The 27,694-nt window shown below is 32.7% G+C and overlaps 5 protein-coding genes and 1 long non-coding RNA gene across 12 annotated transcripts; 4 read left to right on the top strand and 2 right to left on the bottom strand.

Annotated features, from left to right (window-relative positions):
* The first annotated feature begins 14 nt into the window (after nucleotides 1-14).
* LOC105202220 (zinc finger protein 782) lies at nucleotides 15-4,601 on the top strand. Its single transcript, XM_011170625.3, has 4 exons — nucleotides 15-443; nucleotides 2,291-2,538; nucleotides 2,922-3,219; nucleotides 3,450-4,601. Exons 2-4 carry the CDS (start codon nucleotides 2,321-2,323, stop codon nucleotides 3,990-3,992), a joined length of 1,059 nt encoding a protein of 352 aa, XP_011168927.1. The 5' UTR covers nucleotides 15-443; nucleotides 2,291-2,320; the 3' UTR covers nucleotides 3,993-4,601.
* Nucleotides 4,602-4,736: 135 nt separating this feature from the next.
* On the top strand, nucleotides 4,737-9,179 carry LOC105202213. Of its 3 annotated transcripts, XM_011170616.3 has the most exons (8): nucleotides 4,737-5,007; nucleotides 5,087-5,335; nucleotides 5,804-6,019; nucleotides 6,203-6,397; nucleotides 7,067-7,172; nucleotides 7,585-7,776; nucleotides 8,056-8,252; nucleotides 8,773-9,179. In XM_011170616.3, the coding sequence occupies exons 2-8, from the start codon at nucleotides 5,172-5,174 to the stop codon at nucleotides 8,978-8,980; spliced, it is 1,278 nt and encodes a 425-aa protein (XP_011168918.1). In that variant the 5' UTR covers nucleotides 4,737-5,007; nucleotides 5,087-5,171; the 3' UTR covers nucleotides 8,981-9,179. The 3 variants fall into 3 exon arrangements, with proteins under 3 accessions (XP_011168918.1, XP_039312831.1, XP_039312832.1); XM_039456897.1 differs by having other exon boundaries at nucleotides 4,737-5,335; XM_039456898.1 differs by lacking the exon at nucleotides 6,203-6,397 and having other exon boundaries at nucleotides 4,737-5,335.
* A 106-nt stretch (nucleotides 9,180-9,285) lies between these two features.
* LOC105202212 (39S ribosomal protein L39, mitochondrial) lies at nucleotides 9,286-11,383 on the bottom strand. The gene is made up of 3 exons (XM_011170615.3): nucleotides 11,140-11,383; nucleotides 10,002-10,653; nucleotides 9,286-9,693 (listed from the first exon to the last, which is right to left on the bottom strand). Exons 1-3 carry the CDS (start codon nucleotides 11,148-11,150, stop codon nucleotides 9,352-9,354), a joined length of 1,005 nt encoding a protein of 334 aa, XP_011168917.1. The 5' UTR covers nucleotides 11,151-11,383; the 3' UTR covers nucleotides 9,286-9,351.
* Nucleotides 11,384-11,589: 206 nt separating this feature from the next.
* LOC105202211 (zinc finger protein 260) lies at nucleotides 11,590-16,378 on the top strand. 5 transcript variants are annotated; one of them, XM_011170612.3, is made up of 8 exons: nucleotides 11,616-11,889; nucleotides 12,028-12,101; nucleotides 12,323-12,587; nucleotides 12,701-13,050; nucleotides 13,371-13,722; nucleotides 14,340-14,507; nucleotides 14,761-14,928; nucleotides 14,996-16,378. In XM_011170612.3, the coding sequence occupies exons 3-8, from the start codon at nucleotides 12,365-12,367 to the stop codon at nucleotides 15,982-15,984; spliced, it is 2,250 nt and encodes a 749-aa protein (XP_011168914.1). In that variant the 5' UTR covers nucleotides 11,616-11,889; nucleotides 12,028-12,101; nucleotides 12,323-12,364; the 3' UTR covers nucleotides 15,985-16,378. The 5 variants fall into 5 exon arrangements, with proteins under 5 accessions (XP_011168911.1, XP_011168912.1, XP_011168914.1 ...); XM_011170609.3 differs by lacking the exon at nucleotides 12,028-12,101 and having other exon boundaries at nucleotides 11,590-11,871; XM_011170610.3 differs by lacking the exon at nucleotides 12,028-12,101 and having other exon boundaries at nucleotides 11,603-11,889.
* A 226-nt stretch (nucleotides 16,379-16,604) lies between these two features.
* On the bottom strand, nucleotides 16,605-19,749 carry LOC105202208. Its single transcript, XM_026137582.2, has 4 exons — nucleotides 19,521-19,749; nucleotides 18,799-19,113; nucleotides 17,824-18,063; nucleotides 16,605-17,251 (listed from the first exon to the last, which is right to left on the bottom strand). The coding sequence occupies exons 1-4, from the start codon at nucleotides 19,746-19,748 to the stop codon at nucleotides 17,033-17,035; spliced, it is 1,002 nt and encodes a 333-aa protein (XP_025993367.1). The 5' UTR covers nucleotide 19,749; the 3' UTR covers nucleotides 16,605-17,032.
* Nucleotides 19,750-21,275: 1,526 nt separating this feature from the next.
* On the top strand, nucleotides 21,276-26,988 carry LOC113004402. Its single transcript, XR_005576224.1, has 2 exons — nucleotides 21,276-23,326; nucleotides 25,778-26,988. It is a non-coding gene; the product is annotated as an uncharacterized LOC113004402 (long non-coding RNA).
* Nucleotides 26,989-27,694: the final 706 nt, after the last annotated feature.

Genomic DNA, 27,694 nt, shown 5'->3' with positions numbered 1-27,694 from the left:
GCAGGCTTTAAAATGGCCACTCCTGGTGTCGCGCGTGCTACGTGAAGCAACGTTACGCCACCACGTCCCCGCGCTGCGTCGCTGCTGCGTCCGCGCGGACTCAGCTCGCCCTGCGGAAGCTCGTCGATCGTCCGAACGGCAGGAAGCGATCGAGAGCTCGAGGTACACAGGACCAGAAGCTACGCCTAGGTGGGAAGAGCGTTCGCGATCGAGGCGTCGTTCGGAGCGCGGCATCAGTGACGCCTCCGCGGCGCCCGGCGCTGACGCCGCGCCGTCGTCTCGTCGTCGTGCCGGAGTACGTGTATGTACGTACGCCTCGTCGCCGTCTCTCGACGCCATCGACGGGTTTCAAGCCGCCGCGACGCCGAAGGGATACCTCTCGCCCGTCCTGTGACACTGGAGCCATTGGCGACGCTTCCGTGTGGCGCCTCAGTGACCTCTCGGTAATACCGCGGCACTCTCTCTCTCTCTCTCTCTCTTTACCTTTTTTTTCCACCTTTTATCACGCAGGTCGCGTGCATCAAGAGATATCTCACGATCCAAGCGTCGGCGACGAACGCTCTCCTGACGCTTTCGTAACCCCATCGCGATTGTGAAATCGAAAACGATACACGCGCCCGACGGGTTCAAATTTCCCGACGCGTCGGGTCCACTTTGATCGAGGTGAATCATCGCGTTTCAATTGTCTTGTATCGAATTTACGAACGTAGAAATTTGGAGTAATATTGGTTTCGAGCCTTGGTTATTATTTGTTTTTTATTCATTCGTTATAGAGGCGAGATGCATTGATGGTACGCGTAGACAGACAACCTCCCATCGATCGCGGTTTACGCTAACCCTTCCGAAATTCGTGGAATGTATATATAGTATGTTTCCAGTATGGGTTAACAGTAAACGCGTGAAATTAGTATAAAGTGTAAAAGAATCCTCATATTAATATTTAAAAAAAAATTTTCATAGAGATTCTGAAATTTATAATAATTCTGTGTATGAAGAATTCTAAAAAAATTTTTTACTACCTGGATAAAAACAATTCTTATATTTCATATTTCTAAGAATTTTTCATATTTTATGAAGATTAAATTTATGAAGATTTCGGAAAAATACCTATAAACTTCTGGGATTACTTTTCTTTATAAATGGTAAAAAGAGAATTCTAAAAATCTTTTAATATTTCAAGTATATAAAGAAGAATGCAAGTACTTGAGTGTACTTTTGAAAAATATTTCACTTCCTATAAAAAATATGAGAAATTTTCCAAGAAGTTAAAAAATTACACAGACATTTCGAACTTTATATAAACATTTTGATTTACATAAAGAGTTCTAAGAGAAATTTTCACTACATTATGAAAATAATTTTTATCTTATACCTAAGAATTTTTCAATTGGCATTTTTACAATACATTCTAATTTATTAAAAGTACATACAAATAACAATTAAAAAAACACATTTTATTAAAAAATTGTTTATTTCTTGTATTTATTTTTTATCAATAAAATTGTTGATTTGAATTTTACATTAATACTTATAATAAAATTTGATATGTTTATTTCGAGTTCAGAATAAACAAAATATAAAACATAAGTATTATAATTTTTATTCTTTTATTCTTGAATAGTTAAATCAAATCAAATTGCACATCTCGAATTCAATTAATGAAAATTTTGTTAACAAAGTATGCAATTTGTAAAGAATTTATATTAGGGCACCTTCACTACAACTTTTTAGTAATTATAGTTGCTAATAAGCCTATACATTTACTAATAATAGTAAACGCGTTTATTTTTATTCTTTACTCTAAAACATTTTTAGTAGATGTATACAATTCAATTTTACACTTTAACTGTAACACATATGTGTAAATAGGTATCTATATACATGCATTTTCTGTTCAAATTACAAAATTATAATTATGATTAATTTATGAGAAACAATTATGCTTAAATTATACTCTTAAAAAGTTACGTTGTAAATAGATATTAAGTTCTCCAACCACTTAATACATACATTCCATTAATTAAATGACCTGCGTCAGAGTTTTAATAACTCAATTTGATAATATGAAAATATTATCAGTATTCATGCAATAGTCTAATTAATTAAACTTTCTTGGCCTCTCATTTATGTTATTTGAAAATTTAATATTTTACGTTTATAATGTGATTAATAATAGGTAGATATAAAGATAATAAAAGAAGTAATATTAATAAAGTATAATTAAAGACTATTATTAATTTAAAAAATAAATTTTTGCATTAATACTTGTAACATATTGTGTAAATTCTAGTGAACGCTTTTCTGGCTGTACAAGATCAGTATGAGTAGGAACAACGAAAGTGGTATGTCGTTAGCAACGTCACCAGCGATCCACGTTGGGCCTATCGTCACACCAGGGTCCAACGAAACGATTTCCATCGTGATACCGTTATCAGCACAGCTGACCACAATGGCTAGTCAGAAGGTTGACAAGAATTATAAGGATAGTGTGAAGGACCCAAAGCGACCAATTGCAACGGGTCCCATTCCTCCTCGAAGGTACAGGAAATAAGAGATTTTTCACTACCTGCGAATTCTAGATCTTTTGATAGGAATTGAACAATACCTATATTGGGTGAAAGATACATATGTTGTACACATTTTGATTTGGATACAACTCGATTCCTAATATACTTTTGAATAAAGTTTTAATTTGAACTCTTAGATTTTTTTTAACAATTTTCGGATTCTCTGATTTAAATTAATTAATTTTTAATTAATTTTAATTTTAAGTTATTAAATTCTTTATTGAATTTCTTCAATATCTAGCGTCAAGATTCCAACAATTTTTTCATTAAAAGTTTTCCAATTTCCATTTCTCTTTTATCAATTAAATTCAATGAATGTATAAGGTAAACTTAACACATGCTTCTTTTTCCCAGGAACGAAAGAACGAAAGGCTGTCCCTTTCTCATGTGTCCGCGATACGGACGATCATTCTCCAGAGCGCATGATTTGAAACGGCACATAGCTCGGCATACGATGCGTATGGAGAAGCTGCAGCAAAACAACCAATCGAAAGTTAATATTAAAGTCGAGAACACAGAGAGCGATGCAACTTTACGAGGCAACCTTCTGCACGACACGGAGGACAAGGGCGGACAATATTCTTGTCCGCGATGTAAGAAAAGGTACAACGATGAGAACAAGTTCAAGGCTCATCTGGCCTCACATAACAAAGTACGTATTATTCAACATTCTTTCAGTTTTTGAAGTCTTGCGCTTCTTAGTTCCAAACAACATCACTCGTCACAATATCTGTAGATCTTTGCATAACTGGAGCAATAGCAGACAAATTTGAAACAATCCACAATTTTCAGCAAGAAAATACATATCTGTACATGAGATTTGTTACATATTTCTCAATAATTTTCATATAAATATAATTATGTGTATTATTATTTGTCTAGGCAACGTCAAAGAACAATCACTTGAAGAATATGGATCATACCAAGAAATCTTCGACAAAAAATTCTGGTGAAGATGAATTTTTTCTGGAAGAGATGCTGTTGCTAAAGAAGGATCCTCTAAGGCTCCCACACGAGGACGATATGAATAAGAACAACTCGAAGAACGACGGGAAAATTAAGTGCGATTATTGTTCAAAGACTTTCAAAACCAAGTGGACTCTGAGCTCGCACGTGGCCGCTCATGAGGGCCGTTTCCAATTCGACTGTGGTCAATGCGGTAAGAAATTCGTCAGAAAAAGCCACTATGAGGGTCATGTGCGCTCTCACGAGGCCGCTAGACCATACGCCTGCGAGTGCGGTAAAACGTTCAAAGAGCTGAAACACCGCCGCGAACATGCCAGGAGGAAGCATCCGAGTAACCAGAACGCAATACAGAGTTTGTTAGACAGCATCGGATCGTGCACGACTGAAGAGACGAACAATGACCAAACCAAATCATCATTCACTTTGTTAATGCCGGCGCATGTAAATTATGGCGCATAAAAGTTGGAGGCCTTTGACGTCTAGAGATTCCTGCGAATCCATTGTAAAGTAAGAGTTTTGATTCCTCGAACTTCCGAAACGACAGGATCCAGATTTCTCAGAACTTGGAAGCATGCTTAGAAGATTGTGGGTCCTTGGAGTTTTGGTCTAAAAAAAAATTAAATCCTTGAAACTCTGAATGCTTGGGAAATTGGATCCTTATTTGGGATCCTTGAAAATTTGGTTGCTTAAGAAATCTTTGGAAATTTCAATTTCTTGAAAATTAAAATTTCCAATTGCTTGTGATTTTTAGATCCTTGAAATTGTGGATCGATAACAACCTATGTATTTAGAGCTTTGGATCCTACAAACTGTCGTTTCTTTCGTATCTTCGGAGTTCTGAAGGATTTAACAAAGTAAAAATTATTTTAAAATTCTCATAATTCCAATATTTTTCAATGACCAGAAAGTAATATTTTCAAACGATAACTTTTTCAAGTTAGATGGCGAACCAGAACTTAATTGACTTTAATAATTAATAAATCAAAACCATAACCCTATAATTATATTCAATTTATTATTATACTTTACAAAAAATATATTGAAAAAAATAAATCTTAAGTCAGTCAAGTTACCTTGTATGTGTTTTATACCTTGCTCTCCACATCTGCATTTTTTCTCACAGATTCTTTAAAAGGAAAATATAAAATTATATAATAATTTTTTCAGCAGCAAATTTTGAAAATAATATCGAGACGTTTGTACGTAAATAAATGTAAAGATTAGTTGAGGAAAAAATGATTGTAAAAAATTAAAAACATTATATTGATACAGCAATAAAAATCGCGTGAATATTATGATATTGTAAAAAAAGCTAAAAAATTTTTAAAGAAAAAAATTTGCATGTTTTTAACTTTTGTATTACCTTGGGAAGATGTATTCCGTTTTAATCATAGCTTCTCACTTGTCTTCAGGCTGAAGCTGTCATCGCAACGATAAGATTATGACATAAGATTCCTTTGTTTCACGTAAATTGGTGAGTTCTCACTCCTCAAAAGATTCTTGTAAAATTTCGGGAATTCCTGCACTATTACCGAAAAAAATTTCTCATCAAGCGTCATCGGTATGCGAGAACGCACGCGATCTTCATGATTGATCGCGATCGCGAGCCAGAAGAGAATTGAATTCAAAAGGAGCGAAATGAGCGCGAAACGGCGAAGGGTGTCCTCGCGATGCAGGCAAAACGCACGAAGATGCAAGGTTGCCGAATGCACATTGGACACCTTACCGCCGGAAATCTTCAGCATCATCCTGAAGATGCTGCCGTTACATGATGTTGCCTGCACCGTTCGCCTAGTTTCCAGGTAAATCTCGATCTTACAAAAATAAAGACAGCTTTAAAAATTGCGGAAAAATTTTACCGGAATCATCTGTGTTTACAATTGTTTAAATATATACAAACGAAAAAATAGAATTATGAGTTTAATTATTGAATATTTAGGAAAAAAATTTTTAGAATTTTTATAAATTTTGTTTATTTAGAAAAAACTTTGTCAATTTGTTTATTGAGAGATCTTATACAAATGATTTCTATATTACTGTAAAACATGGCGATTCTAAATTTGATTTATATTTTTGAATGTTTTTCTTTTTGATGGTTTCATATCTGAAAAATTGGAAGTCTTATAAATTCTATAATCATTCTAAGATCTCTCCTTTTTCTTAAAATCCAACTTTCCCTAAAGATTTATATTCCCCAAAAAAGTATAGAGCCCATGTAACGGAATCCACACTTTCTTAATTTCTTCCTTGACTAATTGCTTCCTAAACAGACGTTGCTATGACATTGCTGCCACGGTATTGAACAGCGAGTTTCTAATAGCTGGCACCAGGCTAAGGATTGCAATGAAGCGCACGGAAGACCTCAAGAAGAGTGTAAAGACCGGCATGGAGTTACTAGAGTGCAACAAAATTTTTAACGCGCTGGAACTCATTTGGCTCCAATATCGGATGTTGAAAGCGGTCACGTGGCGATACACTCATTCCAGGTTTCTAAACTTCTTCAGTTTTAAATCTTTGATAATAAAAAAAACTGGCGGTAATAAAAATAAAAATATTGGATGTTTGATTCTAACATTAGATCACTGTTAACTATTTAAAAAATTCAATATTACCTAAATATACAAGAAAAGGATCAATATTCTCTTGTTTATTTTATTCACGTTGAAAAGGTCGCGCGACTCACCCGTCTCGTGCTTCTACGGCGGTAGGATCCTCGATAATCTCAACTATTTATTACACTCTATCTTCAATTCCCCTTGTCGAGGATCGTGCGTCTTCAGTTACGTTGATTTGCAGATCTTTGCGCGCACTTGCGAGAATTTCATGGATCATTTCGAGAAGGTCACCGAGCGCAGATTAAATGAGTAATATTTTCTTTCCACATTGAGAAGAAAAAAGTTTTTAACTTGACTCAATTTTTCAATTCGATTAAATTTTTTTAGTTCAACTCTGGTAAAAATTTTTGTCAGAATTTTTATACGAATTAAAACATTTCAGAAACATAGAAAATCCACTTTTTTTCTATGTAAATTTTTCATCTAGGTAAATTTTTGAAATATTCTAAGATTTTACACAATTTCTATCATTTCTAAAAAATATTTTAAACTTTTTCAGATTTTATAAGATTTCATAAAAAATTATAGAATGAAAATTCTCAGAAATTTCAGAATCTTTATTCATATTTATGAAAAATTCTAGAAAAGATGTAAACTTTTTCAACATTTTTGAAATGTTTCAATTCGTATAAAAGATTTGAGAAATCTTCTAAAAAATTCTAAAATAATATGAAACATTTTCACCAGGAAAGTATTTATATATTTAACTTAAATATATAAAATACTTGAACTGGAGAAATTTAATTAAATTGAAAAATTTTTTAAAAGTTAAATTAAGAACTTTTTTTCTCAATGCACCATCTTATTGAGGCAATAACCGTTTTGTGACTGTTTACCAGCGATTAACAAATCAGATTAACGAATAGTTATCGCTCATGTTCATTTAATCAATAATCAGTAAAGACAAATCGTCAATAGTTCTGCGCTAGTCTCGGGATGCAAGCTTGTCGACGTGCTGGATTGTCTGGAGGAGGGTCGACAGGTACTGTCGTTTAGAACCTCATCGAGGACAGGCAACCCAATGGTAAGGAACACCTCGATATTACTCTTTATCGTCAAAAATAAACATATTCTTCGTACACAGAAGGTAACCCAGACAGCAGAATCTAAATCAGATTTTGTGAAAGGTCTGCTGCAAATTTTGTCAGCGGAGTTGCTAACACAGAAATATAATAGAATTTGCTAACAGAATGTGATGACTGATCGCAGAAACTGAATAGAATCTACTATTTAATAGTATATTATAAATTACGTTGATAGGCTTTACTGGCAGAACACCAACTTAATGAAGAATTGCGGTTGATGGCAATCTGCTGACAAATTGTTCTCATCCCGCTAATATTAGCTTAAATCAGAACAACTTGTACTATAGATCTATAGATATCATATACTATACACATATGAACTTGACTCGTAAATCCTTCTAAATCTGCTAGATCTGCATGCATCTCAAATATGTTCTAAAACGCGCCTGGTTCACGTGCTTACGGGTGCCCAATGCGAGCAACGAGTATTGCTGGCGGGACAAGCAGCGATATATGTATCTGAGATTGCGGCGGCTGGTCGGCAGTTACAACAAGCATCTGTTTCACAAGCTGCATTATGAGCGCAAGCTCATTCTTCGAACGGTTCGTAAAACTTAATTCGTTGCTACTCAGACAGCCAAGTCGCTTAATAATAGAAAAAAAAATTATATTATTATATCGTAATATTAGAAACAGAAGATCATAATCATTATTGAAGGATCATTATCTTATAATATAAAAGCGAAAGGTTCTACAGATTGTCAATACATTATTAATTCTTACACTAACAATGTCTATTAACTTATCAAAAACTTGTTTTTTCCGATATACAGTGGAAAACGCATATTTCTTCATCGATTAAAGTTTCTCGCATTTTCACAGGCGCCACCGGCCTGGACGTATTCGGGATACGGAGAATACGGAGGACAGTTTTTTTACTATGGAAACATGAGCAAGTACGCTTACGAGAATAGATTTAGGCACGCAAGAGTCAGAAGCGCGGAGAACACCGGCAGAGAATTGGAAGAGGCGACTAATAGACCGCCTTGCTTCGACGTAATCATCGGAGTCCAATTAAGGCAATTCAATGAGAATAAAACAATTATTTGTAAAGATCGCAATAATTTCAAAAATGATTACACCTTCTTAATTTCTTCTTGTATAGTTTGTTTAAAAATCTTTGTCTTTCCTCAAACTACAACTATATTCCAAGATGATGTTACCTTTTTCTTAAAAGTAAAATCTCAATAAATTTCCATATTGTAAAATAAAATGTTTAAAATATTAGAGATATTAAAAAACAATTCAATTTCTTTGCATTGCTTAATATATTATAAAATATTATAAGATAATTATTCAATGACTATGATTTTCTATTTCTAATATATAATAATTATAATATATAATTTATTATTCTGTTTCTCTAATATATGATATAACAATTCATATAACTAATTTTCTATATTAATTTTATTTAATAGTAATTTTATTATTTAGAGAACGATTTCTCGGCAAAGTTTGCATTATCTTTTCAAGAGCGCAGATAAAACTATAAGAATTCTGTAAAGAAATTATTAATCGTAATTTTATTTGGTCTAGATGTTCGCCGGAATTGGCGCCGCTGACAGCAAAGATGAATCTGAAAACCGACACTTTTGAAGGTTGCGATACCAATTCGCCACAGGAATTGTATCTAAAATTGAATATAAAATGCGCGATATCCAAGATCAACAGATTGCCAAATACTTTTACTTGGGAGGTGCACGGCCGTCGAAAAAACCGTCGCAAATCGTTGCAATGTCGTTAAATTATATATACATTCTTATATTTTATGTATAATAATATTTAGCGATTAGACCGATTTTTATTGCCGTGCAAAAGATATGAAATAAAATTGTCCGCACATTTTATACGAGAGATGTTATCGTAGATGTTAAGATGAAGAAAAAAAAAATGTTAGGATGCTTAATAATTTTGAACACAGCTGTATATTGCACAACAATATTGCTCTCGCTTCTGCCATATTTCAATAGTAAGGAAATAGCTGTAATAAAAAAATGGTTTATAAACCTTAATCTATAAACGCAGCAAGAAAAGTTGAAGAACAATATGTTTAAAACCAACTGAAAGATGCATTTATTTACACGAATACGTTCTTAAATAACGTGATGAGTGTCTTTAATTCGCGGATGCCGTCATGCTGACCGTTTCGTCCTCCACTTGAGGCTGCCACGTGGTAGTGTTCAATTTCTTAGCGCGTTTCTCCAGGATACCATAGGCGAAGTGATTAAGCAGAATACCTTTCGGCAAGGCGATGCCTTGAAAGCGATACAGACCGTCCACGGGCCCGTCTGTGAGTCTATGTATCGCAGAAACAGTAACGCGTCCTATCAGGCCGCTGTTGCCTACCATAGGGCCTTTGCTGATATCCACATGGTCTCCCATGCGATACAACGTTACCATATCGTTGTCGCTGTCTTTGGCGATATTGGGTATCTGCTCGGACTTGAAGGGATTATCCTGAAAGCAGAGATCAAAATTTCCAGAGATATGAATAATCAAATCCTTTGTAAGTAGCCCAAAAAATAGTATTTTAATTTTGTAAAAAAAAATTTATATTATCTAACAATCCAGTTTTATGAAACATCTTTATCATTGTAATCCTATGATACAAAATGTTAAAGAAACAAAAATCTTTTATAAAACAATGTCTTAATTTTTACTAAATGTTTGCAAATTTTCGAATTACAGTAATTTGAAGCATAGAAAGTTATAAGATTTGTTTAATGTTATTTTGTAAATTTAGAATGGATGTTACAGAAAACTACCTGAAACATGTTCAGCGCAATGCTGCAGGGTACTTCCAATCGTTCCAGTAGCAATTCGCGATTCGTCAATTTGACAAAGAGTGCGGACATGGCGCGTAATTCAGATTCAGTTGGCCGCCAGTCCGGCAGATCGATGAATACGTCGTAAGTGAAGCTGCCAGAGGTGATTATTGGGATGGGAAAGCTATGTAGGTGGACATTCACGTTATCCTTAAATGCGCTGTCCGCCACAGCGCCCAGGATCAACGAGCAGGTACGCCAGAAGGCGCTATTGATCTGGCGTAACCGCGGGCTTTGCATGGTCATCAGCTGCAACTCGCAATTGCCTGTAAACGGCCTGTGCATGTCCCAGACTTGATCGTTCACTGAGGCAATTGCTGACATCTTGGCGACGCTTTCGGAAATGTGCCTGGCACAGTCGTACGGCGTGGAGATGTTCCGATTCATCACCATTACAATCTCATCCTCCACTGATTTATATGTGACCTCTATCTTCTCGATTCTACCCAATTCCGATCGTTGCCTCCGCTTCTCCTCGTCGAAAAGCTGATTCCTCCGTTTCCTCGCTTCTGCTTTGGACAGAGTGCCAGCGTACCTCGATGACATGATCTGTGCAGGTAGCCTCAGGCCACTTGCGCAGAGCCGTGTACACCTGTATAATTAAACAAAGACTGTTGTAATAATACACATCTTCTCTCAAGGCCATTAAATTTCTCGACTTTTGAGTCATAAAGATGATTTAAGCTGTATTTCGAAATAAATTTTATTCAAGTTCTTCACTTAACGATTACTCAAGTTAAAGCATTTTAAGTCTTCAAATTAGCTTTAACTGAATTACATTGCAGAAACTCAACTACATAAAAGCCTTTGACACAGATATTTGTCTGAAACTAGATATTAATTCATAAATAAAAAAAGTACAGTATACACATTTGATTCGGTAAACTTAAAATAATTTAAACGGCTAAAAAAGCTGTAAAATATCGCAGAAACATTATTTTAAATAAGGGGCTTAATGCAATCCAGATTTCAATTCTACGAATGCAGATAAATACGAATCAATTGGCATTTATTGTTAAAGGAATTGAGATCGAATTATTTAAAATGTTCGCAATATTTTACGCAAAAGAATATATACCCATGAAACATGTTGCTGAGGTTAGACCACTGCAGGCTAGACTTTCATAAGTTTCGTACGGCCCGGCATGCGCATTTACTTATTTGAAGAACATCGAAATGATTTTTTACGCATGCAGCAGTAGCTATATTGTGTTCTTTTATTAGTATTGTAAATCTTTTAAAAATTATAACGTTTAGCAATAATAAAACGTGTGTATCAAAGGCAATCAATGGTGCACAATCTCAACCTCAACTCGGTAGATGGCGGCAGATGGCGGTAAATAGTAAGTCTAGGGCCGTATTCTTGAAGACGTTCTAATAATAATTTTCACATGACACGTAAACAAATGTAACCAATGATAGAATACCATCAAATAATTTTATTGGCTATTCTATTAGTTTTGATAAGATAAAGTTATTATTAGCACATTTTCAAGAATCGGGCCTCTGTTCCTTTCTGAACTATTTCGAACTCGCAGTCCACTCGGGAAAGGAAAAAAGAAAAGGCCTATCCAGACAAACTTGCTTGCCTGCATAATCATTTGCATAAGGAAATTGATTGGTCCATTAGAAATGCATTATAAAATGCACCAATCACTTTCCTTATGCACATGGTTATGCAGTTATGCAAGTTTGGAATGTTTGAACAAGCTTAAAAGATGAAATGTGCAAGGAGTTCGACTGAAGGTGGAACAAACTCGTCCCGATGAGGGACGATGGAGAGGCCAGACGAGGTCTGGTGAAGGAGCAGGTGATAAGATAAAACAAAGTATATGAATAACAAATCAATTATCTATTGTTAATCAATGTTAAATTAAAAATAGACTCGCGATATATATATTACGTATGTGAATATAAATGTAAGTGAACACGTAAAGGACATGTAAACAAACTGTGACATTTACAGCTAGCTGTTGTCAAATCGTCTTCGGAAAGCAATTGGAAAAAAAATAACGCAACTTGAGATTTTTAATTATTAATGTAATTACTGTCATTATTGTCAGACAATACATCATTCTAATTTTGTTCTCACATTAAATAGAAAATTTGGACTGGAGTTGGACAAATTCATTCAGTGGCTTCTAATTATAATTACATGATTAAATTGTGCATTCATTAACAAAGTCCACTGTCGTTAGAAATTATACCATTCTATGATGTGTAGAACACTTGGTGATATATTAATCATATCTTTCTTTTAGGTTTACACAAGCGAGGACTAAAAGTCCTGAGTACATGGTGTGATGAAGGGGAACATGATAATCTTCAATGAATTTGGAAGATGTGCCGCAACAAGCGAAAAGTGTCCGAATTGCGAACAACCCGCAAACGCATCTTTTTCGAGACTCGTGAAAGACAGTTGTGGTCATACCAAGTGCCGAATGTGCCTGCTGTACGAGGAGCATGGATGTAAACTCTGTCAGACTGAATCCTGCGTAAAAGGAAAAGATGCTGAAGATTATTTAAGTAAATTTAAGCGTTGTTTTTGTCAAAATTTTTTCCCAAACTAACTTTATTTTTATTTGAGTCATCTTATCTGATCCTTCCATGCATTGATAATAAAAATTTTTTTGACACAGAAGAATCTCACATCGCAAACGGAGAGCTGAATGGAGCACAAAAGTCACCAGATGAGGAGATTGTGCTGCCATTAGAATTGGTCATCAATAAAGATTTCAAATCTAAGGAAGATTCTTCAGTCAATTTGAACTCCGCCGAAAGTGGATCTGATATCTATGAGAACACCACTTTTGACAACAACGAAGAGTCGTACGAATCTGTGACAAATGATGCAATCACTACTGATAAATCCAGCCAAACATACATTCCAAGAATAGAGTCCTATGATGTAGCGTTGAACATTCAGAACCACTTGAGAAGTGATAGTGATTGTGATTTGAAGGATTCACAGAATCCGCATGTAAAAGATGTAAGTATCAATCTAATCTTTTAAGATATTTATAATTATACATTTTATTTTTATATTGACACAATTTTATACAAAGATTTATTATGTTAATTATATTAATACCATTATATAACAATATAATTATATTATGCAATGATACATGTTGTATTTTAATTATATTATTATATAAGCTTTATTATATTTATTATGTGTATATTGGTACAAAAATTTTCTAAATTATTCTCTCAGTGCTGTATATGAAAAATCAAAACTGGATTAAGAAATAATTATTAATAAAACAGAATAATCATTATTGGATAGATCATACTGTCTTTTTACAGGATAATCAAGAGAAAGCGAAAATCAGTAAAGATCCCGAAAAAGAAAAGAGTAAAATTGTTAGATTTCATAATCGTAATCACATAATAACAGTGCCAGGTGTTCCAGAAAAATACAAATGCAATGTGTGCTGTAAGATCTTCCGCAACAAGAAGGGCAAATGCTATCACGATGCCTGTGTAACAGGTGTCAAGCCTTATCAGTGTACCCTGTGTGACAAGAGCTTTGTTAAACGTTCTCACTTCGAATATCATGAGAGAGTTCACAGGGGATACAAGCCATACAAGTGCAACTTGTGTGAAAAGGCCTTCCCTCAGCAGAATAAGCTCAATAGACATATGTTTTCTCACAGCAGTAAGTGTGTTTTAAACTTGACCAATTAATTATAGTGTATTAATATTACTAAATTAATTCAAATTAAAATAAATAAATAATTGATATTAAAGATACAATGTTTGAACGTAGAAATTATAGGCCACATTTTTTTTAATTGTAAGACAAGGATCTATATTATATAGCGTGGTCCACGTTTTATTCTGAAAATATTACCTTGAATAATTATATTTGCTACAAATTAATTTCATACATTTGTTTAGTTTATGGAACGGACAAAGATAAAAAAGAATTTTCTTTAAATAAATTTTTAACGTAAATATGAAAGTCATTTTTTTCAAAACCATCAATTTTTTGTCATAAATTCTAGATTCTTTTAACTGTTATTAATGTTTGAGAAACATGATATTAAGTGTGAAAAAAATAAAAAGATTTTTTAATATAATTGAATATGTTCAAAATGTCTACTATTAATTTTCATCCATTTAAATAAAAACTGAATTTTATCAAGAAATTTTATTCATTATTAAATAAAATTCCTGTTTCAAAAATATAATTATTCAAGATAATATTTTAGTTAATTATATACAAACTACCCTATATGTATACAATCGTAATTATATCTTTTATATATATAGAGGAGAAGCGCTTTGTCTGTCCCAAATGCAATAAGCGCTACAGTAAGAAGGATGATTTAAAGATCCACTTACACATACACAACACGACGGCTGTGCTCAAATGCCAATCCTGCGACAAATCTTTTTGCATATTAACTAATCTGAAACGCCACATGCAAACACATACAAGTAAGCATTACAAAGATCTTTTTTTTCCTAAATTTTGTACATTTAAGTCATTTTTTGAAAACTACCCATTTTTTTGTTATTCTTGTAGATCATTATAAATTATTTTGTAAAGAATACGATGATTTAATATATGACTAATACTGAAATTTATGCTCAAACTGAAATTTTATTTATCTATTATGATAAAATCATTTATCTGATCTTTTCAATTTTTAAAAGTCCATAAATGTGATAACGATGAATTTTGCCACAGACGAACGGCCACATCGTTGCGATCAGTGCAACAAGGGCTTCAAAGACAAATCTTTGTTAATACGACACAAACGGACCCATGGAAAAGAAAGACCTTTTTCCTGCGCTCACTGTAACAAGGTTTTTCTGTCAAAAAGCGAATTGAGACGACACTTAACTGTGCATTCAGGTGCGTTATATACCATTTTTACATAATAATAAAGTATCGAGTCTGCAAGTTTACTCATTTCTTACAGACGAGAAACCGTTTTCCTGCGAATACTGCCAGACGTTGTTTAGACGTAAGGACAACTTGAAGCGACACATCAGGCACCATCACAATGAAGACTTCGATTGCGAGGTACGCAAAACACCAACAGTTATCGAAGCGAATCAATCTTGTGCAGCAAAGAGCAGTCAGCCACGGCAGAAACAGAAGCCGAAAAGGGCACAGCCGAAGAGCACCGGTAAAGTCACTGTGACAGTCACCAACTCTCGCGAACAGATTAACTCACGACTCGACTCCATGGGCAACATCACGCCTGTGATAAGAGCCACCAACGAAGTGAGTAATGCGGTGCCGGTGATCAACGGGCCCATCAACATCAGGAGGCTAGAGGACAGCACCGACAGGGAGATATTTACGTACATAAAGCCAATCCCGATCGCCGAGGCAGTGGTACTTAACCGTCGAATCGAGGAGAAGTTGTATCCACAAAGTGCCAGTAGCCACAATTACTTTGTAGACAGCTGTCTTAAAGACGGAAACTCCAAGGTGAACTCGTATCCCAATAATAATTTGGTGTCTCGAGAAAATCACGATTTTACAGCGACTACATCTTCACAAATCGAGGCACTCGTTCCAAGAGTAGCAGTGGATCAGAAGGATCCCACGGTTGACGTTTACGAGAAGAGGATTGAAAGATGCGAAAAGGAAAAGAGTGATCAGAGTGAAGACGAGAATGCGAAAGAGAATGAAGGCAATCGTGAAGAAAGAAGGAACTTCAACGATCCCTCTCAGGATCTGAACACCGTTTCTTTCCGAGAATCTCACTGCGTCTCTACGATCAAGAAACATATTACACAGCAATCGCAGGGATATCCGAGCAAAAACTCAACAAATAATAGTAATTTGGACGCAACGAATCACACGTTACTGCCGAAGAATTCTCAGAACAGTTGTGAAAAAAAACAAAGTGATATACATTGGAGACGTAGAATTGCGGAGAAGCTGAAGCCGTGCTGATCGCACGCAAATTGTCTCCTTCAGGCGCTACGATTAAAACCAAAGCAAACTCGACAGCGAACGTATTCGTGTTCGTTTAATAACTATATAGTTTCATTAAAATCATATGAAATTTTTACAGTAAATCTCTTTCTCTCTTGTGAATTTTTATACGAAATTTATTACGACTGAAACAAGTTTCCATTTTTTCTACTTTTTTAAATATAAATTGTATTGACTTAAATCATTGCAATATACGGTTTACAATGTGCAATATACAATGTGCAATGATATATAATTTGGACTTGCAAACTAAGACTGATTATGAAATATTGATTATGTATACAATTATTGGAATTTGGATAAAAATAAACTATGAAATCCATATGAAAAATACGGATGCAGTTAAGAATAACGTAATAACAATTTATTAGTTATCCTCTTTCTCATTTCTTAAAGTCATTTTACATTATAAATAGAGGCAAATTTAGTATGTCGTTTATATAATTATTACTGATGGTTTATTTACAATAATTAAATTACTTTCACAATAATTGTACTGCGAATTAAATTATCCTTGTGTCAGCCTTGTACAAATATTAATTATTTAGAAGAAAGGACATGCTAATTATTGGCGTATCTTAATTTAACAAGATTTATTCTTGTCTCTTAACACTAATTCTTCTTGATACCCACATTACTGGACAAATTTTACAGAATGAAAATTTACAACATAAAAAACTTATAATGAAAACAAGTTTCTCGCTATACGCAAGCGAATCTCAATAACGTCTTGTATGCGTTATAAACTTTGCAGTTTTTTTTTTACTTTTTTTATTTATAATTCTTATATATAAAAATGTAACAGTACAAAAATTCACTAATTATTTAACGAAAATATTCAGGTATGTTAAATATTGCGATTTTCAGTTGATTTCGCAAAGCAAGTACCGAAGGCGTAAATCGAAGGATGCCTATTTAAAAAAAAAATCATTGATTTGCGGGATTTACAGACAATCAGAGGGACGAAATGATTTGAGTAAACTGAAGAATTCGTGAATCTAAGGATCTATTCGTAGTCGTCTTCATCAGGTCGGACTTGAACTTGAGGAAACCGTCTGAGAACTTGGTGCTGCTGCTGCGGCCGTCTGTGCTGAAGGGGGATGTTGACTTCTTCGGGGCTGCGAAATACCTGATTCACCGGGAAACGAAACTGCGGGAGTCCTGTGGGCTGAGGACGAGCCGCCGTAGGGATGCTATTCAAACTTGGCTGTGGACTCACAAGGACCTGTACAAAACCTGACCCATTAACATATCAATACACGGTCGATTGAAAGAGAATCGCACAATTTATTTCGCACTCGGCATGACTAAACGGAAGCAGTGAACAAAATGAAGAGATCTGTCGATTAACTATCGATGACTCAAAGGAAAGTTGATCTAATTTCGTGAATGACGCAAAAATAGTAGTCAAAAATATAATCAAAAATTGTAGAATTCTAAATTTTTAAATTTTGCAATTTCAAAACTTTGGAACTTTATTACTCAGAATTTAAAGACAGATGTAGGAATTTCAAACAAACAAAAAAAATTGCAAAAGTTTTCCAAATCTGAAAATTTTAAAGCTGTAAAACATTAAATTATTATAAAATAAAAATTGCAAAGCTTCGAAATTTCGAAACTTTAAACTTGATTATTTCATTGTACATTATATTGAATTATTAAATTACGAAGATAGGATTGATTTTGAAAGTTTCTTAGCATAAAAAAAGTTAAAATTTCAGATTCGAAGATTGCTGACACGGCTTCTAAACGATTACGATTGGAATAATCGTCACAATTGAAGAACAAGGATCACACCTGTGGAGCAGGACGACGCACCGGAGCGGGCGTAGGAGTGATCTGATAATCGCCGACCTCCCTCTCGTCTGTGTAAATGTCCGAGGGGTAATACCTCTCGCTGTATCTTAAAGTTACATTGGGCTTGGTCTCGGCTTCTTGAAGATTCAGCGGCTTATACAAATACTCGTTGACGAAATGATATTGTGAGCTCTTCTGGCAGCTGATATCACCGCTGGGTGGCATGCAGATTAAATGTACCTGAGGTAATAAAATGTATTTTAGTTTCATTAAAATTAATCACATTAGTGTGCGATATTTTTCTTAGTATTAGACTCAACAATAAGAAGCTTGGGTAATATTTTTTTAACTAAAGTTAAAATTAATGGTTTATAAAATTAATTTGATTACGTTACATAAAAAAAATTGTTCGAATGAAAAACTAATCCAATTAGAAGTTGCATTAAGATTAGTTTGAAAGTTGAATTAAAAGTTTATTTTAAAAAGTATTATTTATGTTAAATTAGAATATTGTAATTTTTTAAATTGCATCAAATAACAAAATAATTACAGTATAAATCATAAATAATTATTTTATGTGAAATAACAAGAAAATACTGTTTTCTTATATGAAATGTATCTTTCCTTTTACATAAATAAATTTTTAACTTAAGGAAAAATAAGTTAACAAGTTTATGTATTTAAAAAATATTTAAATAACTATTTGAAGTTAAAAATTAATTAAATTAAAAGTTATTAACTTTTAACTTTATTATTATTTAACTTTATTATTATTTTAACTTTATTATTATTTAACTTTTAATTTTATAACTAGTTACTACTCATTAAAACAGCAATCAATGGCATCAATAAAATATTTCTATTGGTCAGAATTAAAAATAACAAATTAAAAATTAATATGTGTGAAATCGAAGAATACTTTCAAACCAGAAATTTAAATGTGTAAAAAAGAATGTAGCTGGTTACTTCACTGACCTGATGGAAAGTGAAGCCCTCAGGACAGATCCACGAGTGCTTGGCGTTGTCTTGACAATAATGGAAGACCTCGCAGTTGAGGTCCTCATCAGCGTAGTAACCGGTTTGCTTGTTAACGCAGTCGAATCTGCTTTGGGGTAGAAGAAGGCTGAGACGATCGGGCTCTTCCTTCTCCTCTTCGAGTTCCTCCTGAGTAGGTCCGTTGGGACCTAACTGGGACTGCCCGCCCCGAGAGGAGCCACGTGGTGGAGGACCAACGCGAATAGCTTGAGTGTAATCGCGATCTATCGGTGATGACGTTGGCTTGCGATATAACTGTAACATGTCCATACGTAACGTAATATGCTTTACATACATCATTTACATGCTACGACAATAATATAAATTTCAAAATTGTCATTGTTAACGTGTCTATGAAAAAAGAGAATTCTGATTAGAATTTGTTACATTTTTCAGAAGTGCTGAGAAAATATCCACATCTTGTTTTTAAATTCTTTATATATGCAATTCTAAGATTTCTGTCATTATATAATTTCTGAAAAAATTTAAGATATTTTTCTTAAATGTTTCTTTCTTTGCGCAATTTACAAAACTGCCTGCCGAGCGTGCATATGCGTGCGAGAGAAATAAATAAAATTTAATAAAAAATAGAAAACAAAAACGGAAAAAAATAGAGCACGCACGTGTATAGATAGAAATATCCATCTAGTTTAAAAACTAACCGGTTGTTGATTAGAAGTCCTATAGATTGGCGTCGGCGATGGCGTGGGTGTCACTGCATTGTCCTCGTAACTGTTATCACGGAATCCCTGGGCCGCACTTAACCCGGGCGAATAAAGTGGTCCTAAGCTACTTGGCTTTCCGGGAAACGAAACAGCTCTAGTTTCTAAATCGTAAGAATTCTGCGCCGCAATAGCGGTGCTGAGCAATCCTAGGAACACCCAATACATCCTGTAAAAATACAGAAAATAATGCTTGTAATTCAACGAGAAAAAAATATTTCATGAAAAAGATAAAATTTTTTGTAGCCAAAATAAATAGAAAAACTAATTATCAGATGAGAAATTTATGATTTTTAATTTATACATTTTTTTATTATTATTTTCTATTTCATAAATTTTTTGTTATAATAATTATATCTTTGAAATTATCATATTTTGTAGTTTCCATAAAAACGTGATTTATCAGAAAAATTCCCTCAATTCTATAGATCATATTGATTTATAACACGTTTGAATTTCCACAATCAAATGATTCGCACGCCATTTCAATAGAATGATAGATATTAAACGACAATTGCATTATAAGTATTGCACTTTCGATTTTGTGGTTTTTTGATACAAATGGCTGCATTTTGAGGATATCGATGGCCAAGATCACTTTCTCTCGCGTGTACACGTGCGTGCGTACGTGCGTACGAATTTAATAGACGTCGATTTGCGAGAAAGTAAGCGGCTGCGATTTCTCAAATAAATGTTCTTTTGCTGCTGTAATGGCACTGGTATACGATTACAATCCAATCCATATCTCGGTTTAAACTACCAGGGTCATTGTCCGAGAGAGTCCCCTTTTCACGGAATTTTTCTTACAAACGATCCCCGATACTCTGAAGAGATTAACGGCTAAGAACATTTTGAGATCACACGTATAAAAACAGAGAGAAGAAAATAAAACATTTATAATTTATTCTGAGCATTAATATCACAAACTTGCTATAAAAAAATAAAATAAAATATAAGTGAAAGTAAAAAAATAATACAAATAAAATATATACTATAATACTTTATATATAAAGTGCTTATATAAAGAAATTAAAACTGTAATAAATTCTAATAACACTTTTTATAAACTGTTATCGGTATTGTATAAGAATCGAAAGTTTGTAATACAAGCTTTCGGTTGTGATCTGATTAAAACTGATGCGATCAATTCCGACATCTGAAATTTAAGTATTACAACTTTTTTCTGAAGAAGGAATGTAATAATTTATCTCTCATAGTTGCAATTTTATTCTCGTGTATGCATGCAAACGTGTAAAACAATTTTATCCCTCCAAGAACCTTTACAACGTTCACATACATCAAACATGTTAGATAATAGCAAAAGCTGTAATATTTAATAGCTTCATTTTTTCACTTTTATTTTTTCTTTTTTTAACTAAATTAAGTTAAGGTTAATGACGTATAAAATTAATTTTAGTTCCATTGAAAGTTACCTGAACGAAAAACTAACTCAGTTAAAAATTGCATTGGGATTAACTTTTAAATTAATTTAAATTAAATTAAAAGTTAATTTTAAAAAGTCTTATTTATATTAAATTAGAATGTCGTGTTTTTTCAAAGTTAGATTATTCCAAATAACAAAACATTATAACATGAATCATTAAATAAATATTAATATTTTATTTGTGAATTCAGTTTATACAAAATAACAAAGAAATAATGTTTTTATATGGAATTATATTTTTTCTTTTACAACTTCTTTCGTTTACCCAGTAACTTTTTTTAACTTAGGAAAAAAGTTAACAAGTTAAAGTTCATATAATTTTAATAATAAATAGATGAAGTTGCTTTAACTTTTTAACTAGTTATTATCTAACCCTGATTTTTATGTACTTGGCATGTTTTACTTTTTTTTAAAAAAGTTGAAGACCCTGTAGGGCAAACGTATTAAATTCAAAAAGTTAAATTTGAATATGTAGTGCTGTAAGCGACATGTGAAGATAAGTGAGACAGGACAAGATTTCTAAAAATTTAAAAGATGAAAGATCTGAAGAATTGATTGACAGCAGAAACCCAGAATTTATGAACTTGTCGGGGGTGTCAAACGTTCAATGACGAGGATAAAAATTCCTGATATCATTTATTATCTTCTCTCGTTTTCTTGTCACTTAGCTCGAGCACCAAAGCAATTAGAAACTAGCTTTCAAGACGCATGTATGCCACATGCCGCGTTCGAGAATTATTATGGAAAGCACTCGAGCCCGTCGAGCACGTCATCGTCATGACCGAAATGGCTTTAACCGATCGTGAAACCGCCGCCGTCCGAGTTTTGCACACATAGAAAGTAACACGCTTTCCTCGCACTTGCTCCCTGCAAGATCGCTGCTCCTATTCAAACTTCATCGCCGATCACGTGCTCGCCACTGAGCGAATTTCCTTTCGCCTTGAAATCGCTTTCAGATAGTATATACATATTTTTTTTTACAAACATACGAGTCAACGTTCCTAAAACGTAAATTAAATCCGGTTAATGTTTTCTTATTTCGAAAAATAATTTAATTTACAACTAATTTGATTATTGCAAAACAAGTCACACTCGAACAGAAACAAGATAAAAAATATAAATGTTAAAGAGATAACAGGATTTTTAATTTCTATTTAATTTTAGATAAGAAATCTAAAAAAGAAGGCAAGTTAAAGCGACAGATTTGTCACGCTCGTGACGCAATAATGTAGGTCTTGACTTGGCAAACATATTTAATGCAATGTAAGTCTTGACTTGACAAACATTTAACGAAGTATCAACACACATTCGCGCATATTCGTGCATTTTAATAACAAATTTTGAAATAAGTTTATTGTCCATTCAAAAGTCACGATATAAATATATTTCAAAAAGAATAAAGATAATATAAAAGTAAAAAAAAAGTTGCATATATCGTTTTAGGCAGATAAAATCACGTTTCTCCATATGTATTTTTTCAATTGTCATAGAAACAATAAGTCGACGAGGAACAAAGTTACAAGCGCATCGAAAGGGCAACATTAGTTACATAAGGAATATAGGTCAAAGGTAAGTCACCATTTTTCACGTAATAAGACACCTTGCGCAACACCATTTTTTCTGCGAACTCGGACCCGTCGTTTGCCCCATCAGATTTAAGATTAATATCATATGATGAATGGATTGCAAATCGTCATTACGTAGATAAATCATTCAAACTAATTAGATCTTACAGTGAATTAAACAAACAACACTTTGATTTATTTGAATTGTAAATAAATTGCGAGGTGCCTATTAAATAAATTAAAAAAAAATATTAATCACAGATGTGCTTAAAGAAACTTGATTGAACTTTAACGACGCGACTGTGCTCTCTCGTGACATTGCGATTCATGTCAGTTTAGATTTCACAGTAATTTTCTGTAAATGATATGGAGGGGTAGTAAATTGTGCAATGCGAATGTTACATAAATGATGATTAAATAATCGGAATGAACCGGCGAAATAGACAAAGTGCACTTGAATTTTCTATTGGCAACGGCTCTACTTTTTTCCTATTATTCATTAAATCCACTTATATAAATTACACAAATATTTCTAAATGCGTTAGTTGAAAGGCATTCCTTTCTTCATAATTATTATTTATCTCCAGTGCGCAAGATTTAAAGTGTATTGCCCTTACGTTAAAGGAAAAGTTGGATCATTGACACTCTTTGATGAAGTTTCAACGTTTCTATTACATCAGAGAAATGCCACTATTAATGCTCGAAATCTGTTAATATCGTTTAAAACGTTTTACACGGTAAGAATAATTTTATTACAATATCTAAAAATTTAGCTAGAAATAGATTGGAAAATAATTTTATATTGGGCCATCAAAATAATTTTGTAAGACACCCAATCGTGACAGTAATGATGCTGCAAATAGTTTTGACATTCTGACAACCAAATTAAATATTCGATACAATTTTTCAAATAGTTCAACATAATTATTTTCAGATCTGTATTTTAGCAAAATTGTTCTTTCCGTATAATATTATTTAATTGGCAAAATGTTCTAACATTGGTAATTAATAATCATTAGTGCAATGAAAGAGAAAGAGAGAGAGAGAGGGAAGGAGGGTGTGTATGTGTGTTAGCTGTGTGTGTTTAAAGAAAATCCTGTACCAGTCTTTTTCTAGCCATGTTCGCTCGCCAGATTAAAATCCGAGCAAAGTGAAAGTGAGAGGCGTTGTGTGTATAAAAATGGCATGTAACGCGTTCGACGAGGCACATGAGACATAATATTACATCAAAGTTCAATTCACATCTCCATAAACGACACAATGGTTGAAATGATGCCGAAGATTACGAAACAGACATAAATCTTTATACAATTGATCAAGGTCATGGTCATCATTCATAGACGCAATTAAAATTCACTTCATTTGCTTATTTTTTACTTTACTATAGTTATACTTTTTCTAGGCACTTCTTCTAAATTAATAAACATCAAAACTAAAGATATATAAAGAACACGAGATATTGAAAGAATAATTCAAGTCCATTTTAGACGTAAGATTTAATTTTTGTCTGTTAAATTAAAATGTTTATAAAATAAAAAAACTAACATTATTGAGATACAAAATATATATCAGAATTTCCGATTTTTATTTTAATACCGGAATTTTATACACTATAGGCAGAAAAACAATGGTTTTGCTAAAGCCTAAAAATTCTAAGTCTAAAAAATCTAAATATTTAGATAGATACAGAGGTAAAAATAATTTTTGTTAAATAGCAAAATAATTCTGCAGAATGCTCAAGATGAGTAATGGATGTAAAGGCTACAACTTTCTAACAGTTTAAATGTGAAAATTTTTTTCAGAATGAATTGGAACATTTCTTACAATTAGAAATATTGAGAAAATCAGCTACTTTTTTTTTAATTCTTCACATGTGTGATTTCTAAAATATTCTAAGATTTCTCGTCGTACATTTTTTAAAAAAATACTTGAAATTTTTTTTAATTTTATAACAAAATACAGTACAATTTTTAAAAATTACTTGAAACTTTATTAGATTTTATTAGAAATTATAAAATAAGACATCTCAGAAATCTTAGAATATTTCAAAATACACGTATATAAAGAATTCTAGAAAAAATATAGACTTTCTTAACATTTCTTCAAAAGTGTTCTAATTTGTATAAAAAATCTGAGAAATTTTCTGAAAAGTTATAAAATTATACGTAAATTCTGAAATTTATATAAAAGCTTTAAAAAATTGTATGAAAAATATTGACCGGGGACTTGCATAATTATTTCAACGGTGCAACAAAACTCGTTTCAAATTTATGTCTAACTAAATTTTTAGACACTTTAGCAAAGTCGTTCTCTCCGCGTATATATTCTTTATTATTTACGTAGTGTAAACACACTAAATATTTAAATTCAGTTCTCCTCCAGAAGATCTGATCGTCACGTTTATTTTATTTATTTATTTTTTTTTTTAGCGACCGAGCGTTGATTCCAGTTAATCGTTTTTGCTCGTTCGATCGGTTTCTCCAATTTCGTCATTAGGAAAATCTCGAAAACTTTCTCCACCAAGCGGATCGCATGATTATTACTATTGATATAATCTGCGGCAGTGTGATGCGTAATAATCTTTTTAACAAAGTCTGCATGACATATTCGCATGTGTATATCAGAAGGGCGTTCTCCTCGCGGCAACCGACTTCCCGCCTGCAAAGAAAGCAATATATTGCATAATGGAAAGAGATAGTTGTCCGGTAACTATCAAAGGCGGCTGTATAGTGTAATGCGCATAACTCGACCGGTTGGCTTAAGGAAATCTGAAATAGCCGGCCGCCGGGCAACATTTTTCTATAATTCCTCGCTAAATACGATACGCCAATCAACCCGCTTCTCATCGCCGTTAATCTTGCCCTTTTATCGTAACGATATTGATTACATATCGCAATATCTTTTTAGACTGACGTTAACAGGGTTTACTGAAATTTTACTTTAAAAATTGGATAATTGAACCATTTCTAATAATCGCCATTCGATTTTTAATAAAAATGACGTGGTAGCTTTATTTGTCGACCAATCTAAATTCGATCTTATTACAGATCCATTGTTTAGTTTCGAAAATGTTACAGTTCAATATATAACTCTGAATTAATCTCAGTATTATATTTGATCTTTTAATCAAATGTAATATAAATTTAAATATATTGATATTTACATTTAAAATTGGTTTTATCTTTCAGCTCTTCATCAAACTGAGGCTCAAACGGGGCCACGAATGCTGAGGGTGAAAATGCGCAAAGGAAGAGAAAGAAAAAGAAGAAAACAAGTGAAGAGAAAGAGGAATTTAATAAAGTTAAAATTCTAAAAATTAACGGAAAGACAAAATTTAAATAGCTATATTCGATATCATAGTTATTAACTTCATGGCTCCTGGTATTTATGGTATTTTAAGCAAAACAGAATTTCTTATAAAATATTGTATTTGTTTAATTTATATTTTGCTTGTAATATTCTAACATGCTGATATAATTCTAAATATTATTTACACATATTCTATTTTTATATCTAATCCTGTTATATATATAAAAAAATGTTTTCCATGTTTTAGTTGAGCTAATCTGTGCATGTGCAAATGCGCGAAAGAAAAAAGAGGGAAATATGAGTGAATTCGAACATGCGCGATGGCGTGTTACAGAAGTTACTTTCTCTAAGATAGCAACATTGTTTCAAGTCGCGAGGCATATGTTGAAGGACTTCAAGAACCCGCCAACTCCAAGAATTTTATAAAATTAGCTCGGTCACGCACGGTGTAACAGGAATTATGACACGTGCCTAGTGAGCAGCCAACGAGAACCGGTTAGGCGCACCGCGAAATCATTTGATTGCGAGATAAGGAAGTCGAGTATTTAAATCGCATTTATCTCGATAGCGCAGTCATTAACCCGAGCATATCGATCGCATTCTTAGGCATTAATTAAGTATTAAATTTTATTATGCAAAGTTTTCCAAATTTAAAAAATTTCTAAATAAAAGAAAATTTCATTAATTAAAAATTCGATGAAAAGTATTGATATTTTACTCCAGAATGATGAAAACAAAATGTAAACTTTCCAGTAGTCTTTATATTCTATTTAAATATTAATAAAAAAAATTAATAAATTTTAAAAAATTTTTCTAAAAATTGAATATGAAGACAACAATATTAAATAACAATTTAATACATTATAAGATATTTTACTCTTATAAAAAATTAACTATACAAATAGAAGAGACGTCCCAAATACATCGCAAGTTTTTCTTAAAAAATATTAATTATTGTAATTTTATTAAAAAGTTAGTTACTATTTTTGTCTAGAATTTGATCATCATTTCTAATAGAAATAATAAGAGGACAATCGATTATTATTTAAATAGAATTATGTAAATATAATAAAATATTTCTACCAAATAATTGACTATGATGTAATTATACAAAATTTGTTATCTTTTAAAATCTATATTTACATATACATCTATTAGTTTTTATATTTTTTTAATTCTTTAAGTGTAATAAAAGTTAGGTATTTTAATCTTTAAGTATAATAAAAAGTTATTACAAAAGCATTATGTACATAATAAATTCAGTAAATATAGATAATAAAAAATAAAAAGTTTTTATACGTTGCATCTTAATAAATTATTTGTTAAAAAATCTAACAAAAATTATTTCAAATAGAAATAATTTTAAAATGTGAATCTGTGTATAAATAATATATGCAATGAAAACTATCAAGTTCATTTTTATACCTTTACAATTGCAAATTTAGATTAATACACTATTTTATTTTATATTCGGAAAAACTTATAAAAATATTATAATGAATTAAAAATTAATGTTAAAAACAAAAGTACAAAAAGTAATTATTATTATAATTATAATTAACGAAAAATTTTTTAAATATCCAAATTTTTCTTTCCTTGGAACGATTAACGATCCACACAATGTGATGATATAGCGCTAGAGTCCTTTAATCCTTCCAAATACATTTCATTGGCGTTGAAGTGTCACTGATATTAAGATCCACTTACCTGTCACTGACGAAATACTAGGACAGTTCAATAAGACGAACAAAATACTGCGAGAGATCAACAACACGCGCGTGCTTTATCTCGGCCAG

The sequence above is a fragment of the Solenopsis invicta genome, chromosome 13, assembly GCF_016802725.1.
Source record: "Solenopsis invicta isolate M01_SB chromosome 13, UNIL_Sinv_3.0, whole genome shotgun sequence".
Classification (NCBI taxonomy): domain Eukaryota; kingdom Metazoa; phylum Arthropoda; class Insecta; order Hymenoptera; family Formicidae; genus Solenopsis; species Solenopsis invicta.
This window is presented reverse-complemented; position numbering and strand designations above follow the sequence as displayed.

Coding starts and splice junctions, on each gene's coding strand:
- LOC105202220 (XM_011170625.3), top strand. CDS start 2,321: ATGAGTAGGAACAACGAAAGTGGTATGTCGTTAGCAACGTCACCAGCG. Junction 2,539..2,921: donor GGTCCCATTCCTCCTCGAAG/GTACAGGAAATA, acceptor TCTTTTTCCCAG/GAACGAAAGAACGAAAGGCT. Junction 3,220..3,449: donor ATCTGGCCTCACATAACAAA/GTACGTATTATT, acceptor TTATTTGTCTAG/GCAACGTCAAAGAACAATCA.
- LOC105202213 (XM_011170616.3), top strand. CDS start 5,172: ATGAGCGCGAAACGGCGAAGGGTGTCCTCGCGATGCAGGCAAAACGCA. Junction 6,020..6,202: donor TGGCGATACACTCATTCCAG/GTTTCTAAACTT, acceptor CACGTTGAAAAG/GTCGCGCGACTCACCCGTCT. Junction 7,173..7,584: donor CGAGGACAGGCAACCCAATG/GTAAGGAACACC, acceptor TAAATCTGCTAG/ATCTGCATGCATCTCAAATA.
- LOC105202212 (XM_011170615.3), bottom strand. Junction 9,694..10,001: donor TTGCGCTGAACATGTTTCAG/GTAGTTTTCTGT, acceptor CTCTGCTTTCAG/GATAATCCCTTCAAGTCCGA.
- LOC105202211 (XM_011170609.3), top strand. CDS start 12,365: ATGAAGGGGAACATGATAATCTTCAATGAATTTGGAAGATGTGCCGCA. Junction 12,588..12,700: donor AGATGCTGAAGATTATTTAA/GTAAATTTAAGC, acceptor TTTTTGACACAG/AAGAATCTCACATCGCAAAC. Junction 13,051..13,370: donor AGAATCCGCATGTAAAAGAT/GTAAGTATCAAT, acceptor GTCTTTTTACAG/GATAATCAAGAGAAAGCGAA.
- LOC105202208 (XM_026137582.2), bottom strand. CDS start 19,748: ATGTATTGGGTGTTCCTAGGATTGCTCAGCACCGCTATTGCGGCGCAG. Junction 18,064..18,798: donor AGGGCTTCACTTTCCATCAG/GTCAGTGAAGTA, acceptor TTATTACCTCAG/GTACATTTAATCTGCATGCC. Junction 17,252..17,823: donor TGCGTCGTCCTGCTCCACAG/GTGTGATCCTTG, acceptor GGTTTTGTACAG/GTCCTTGTGAGTCCACAGCC.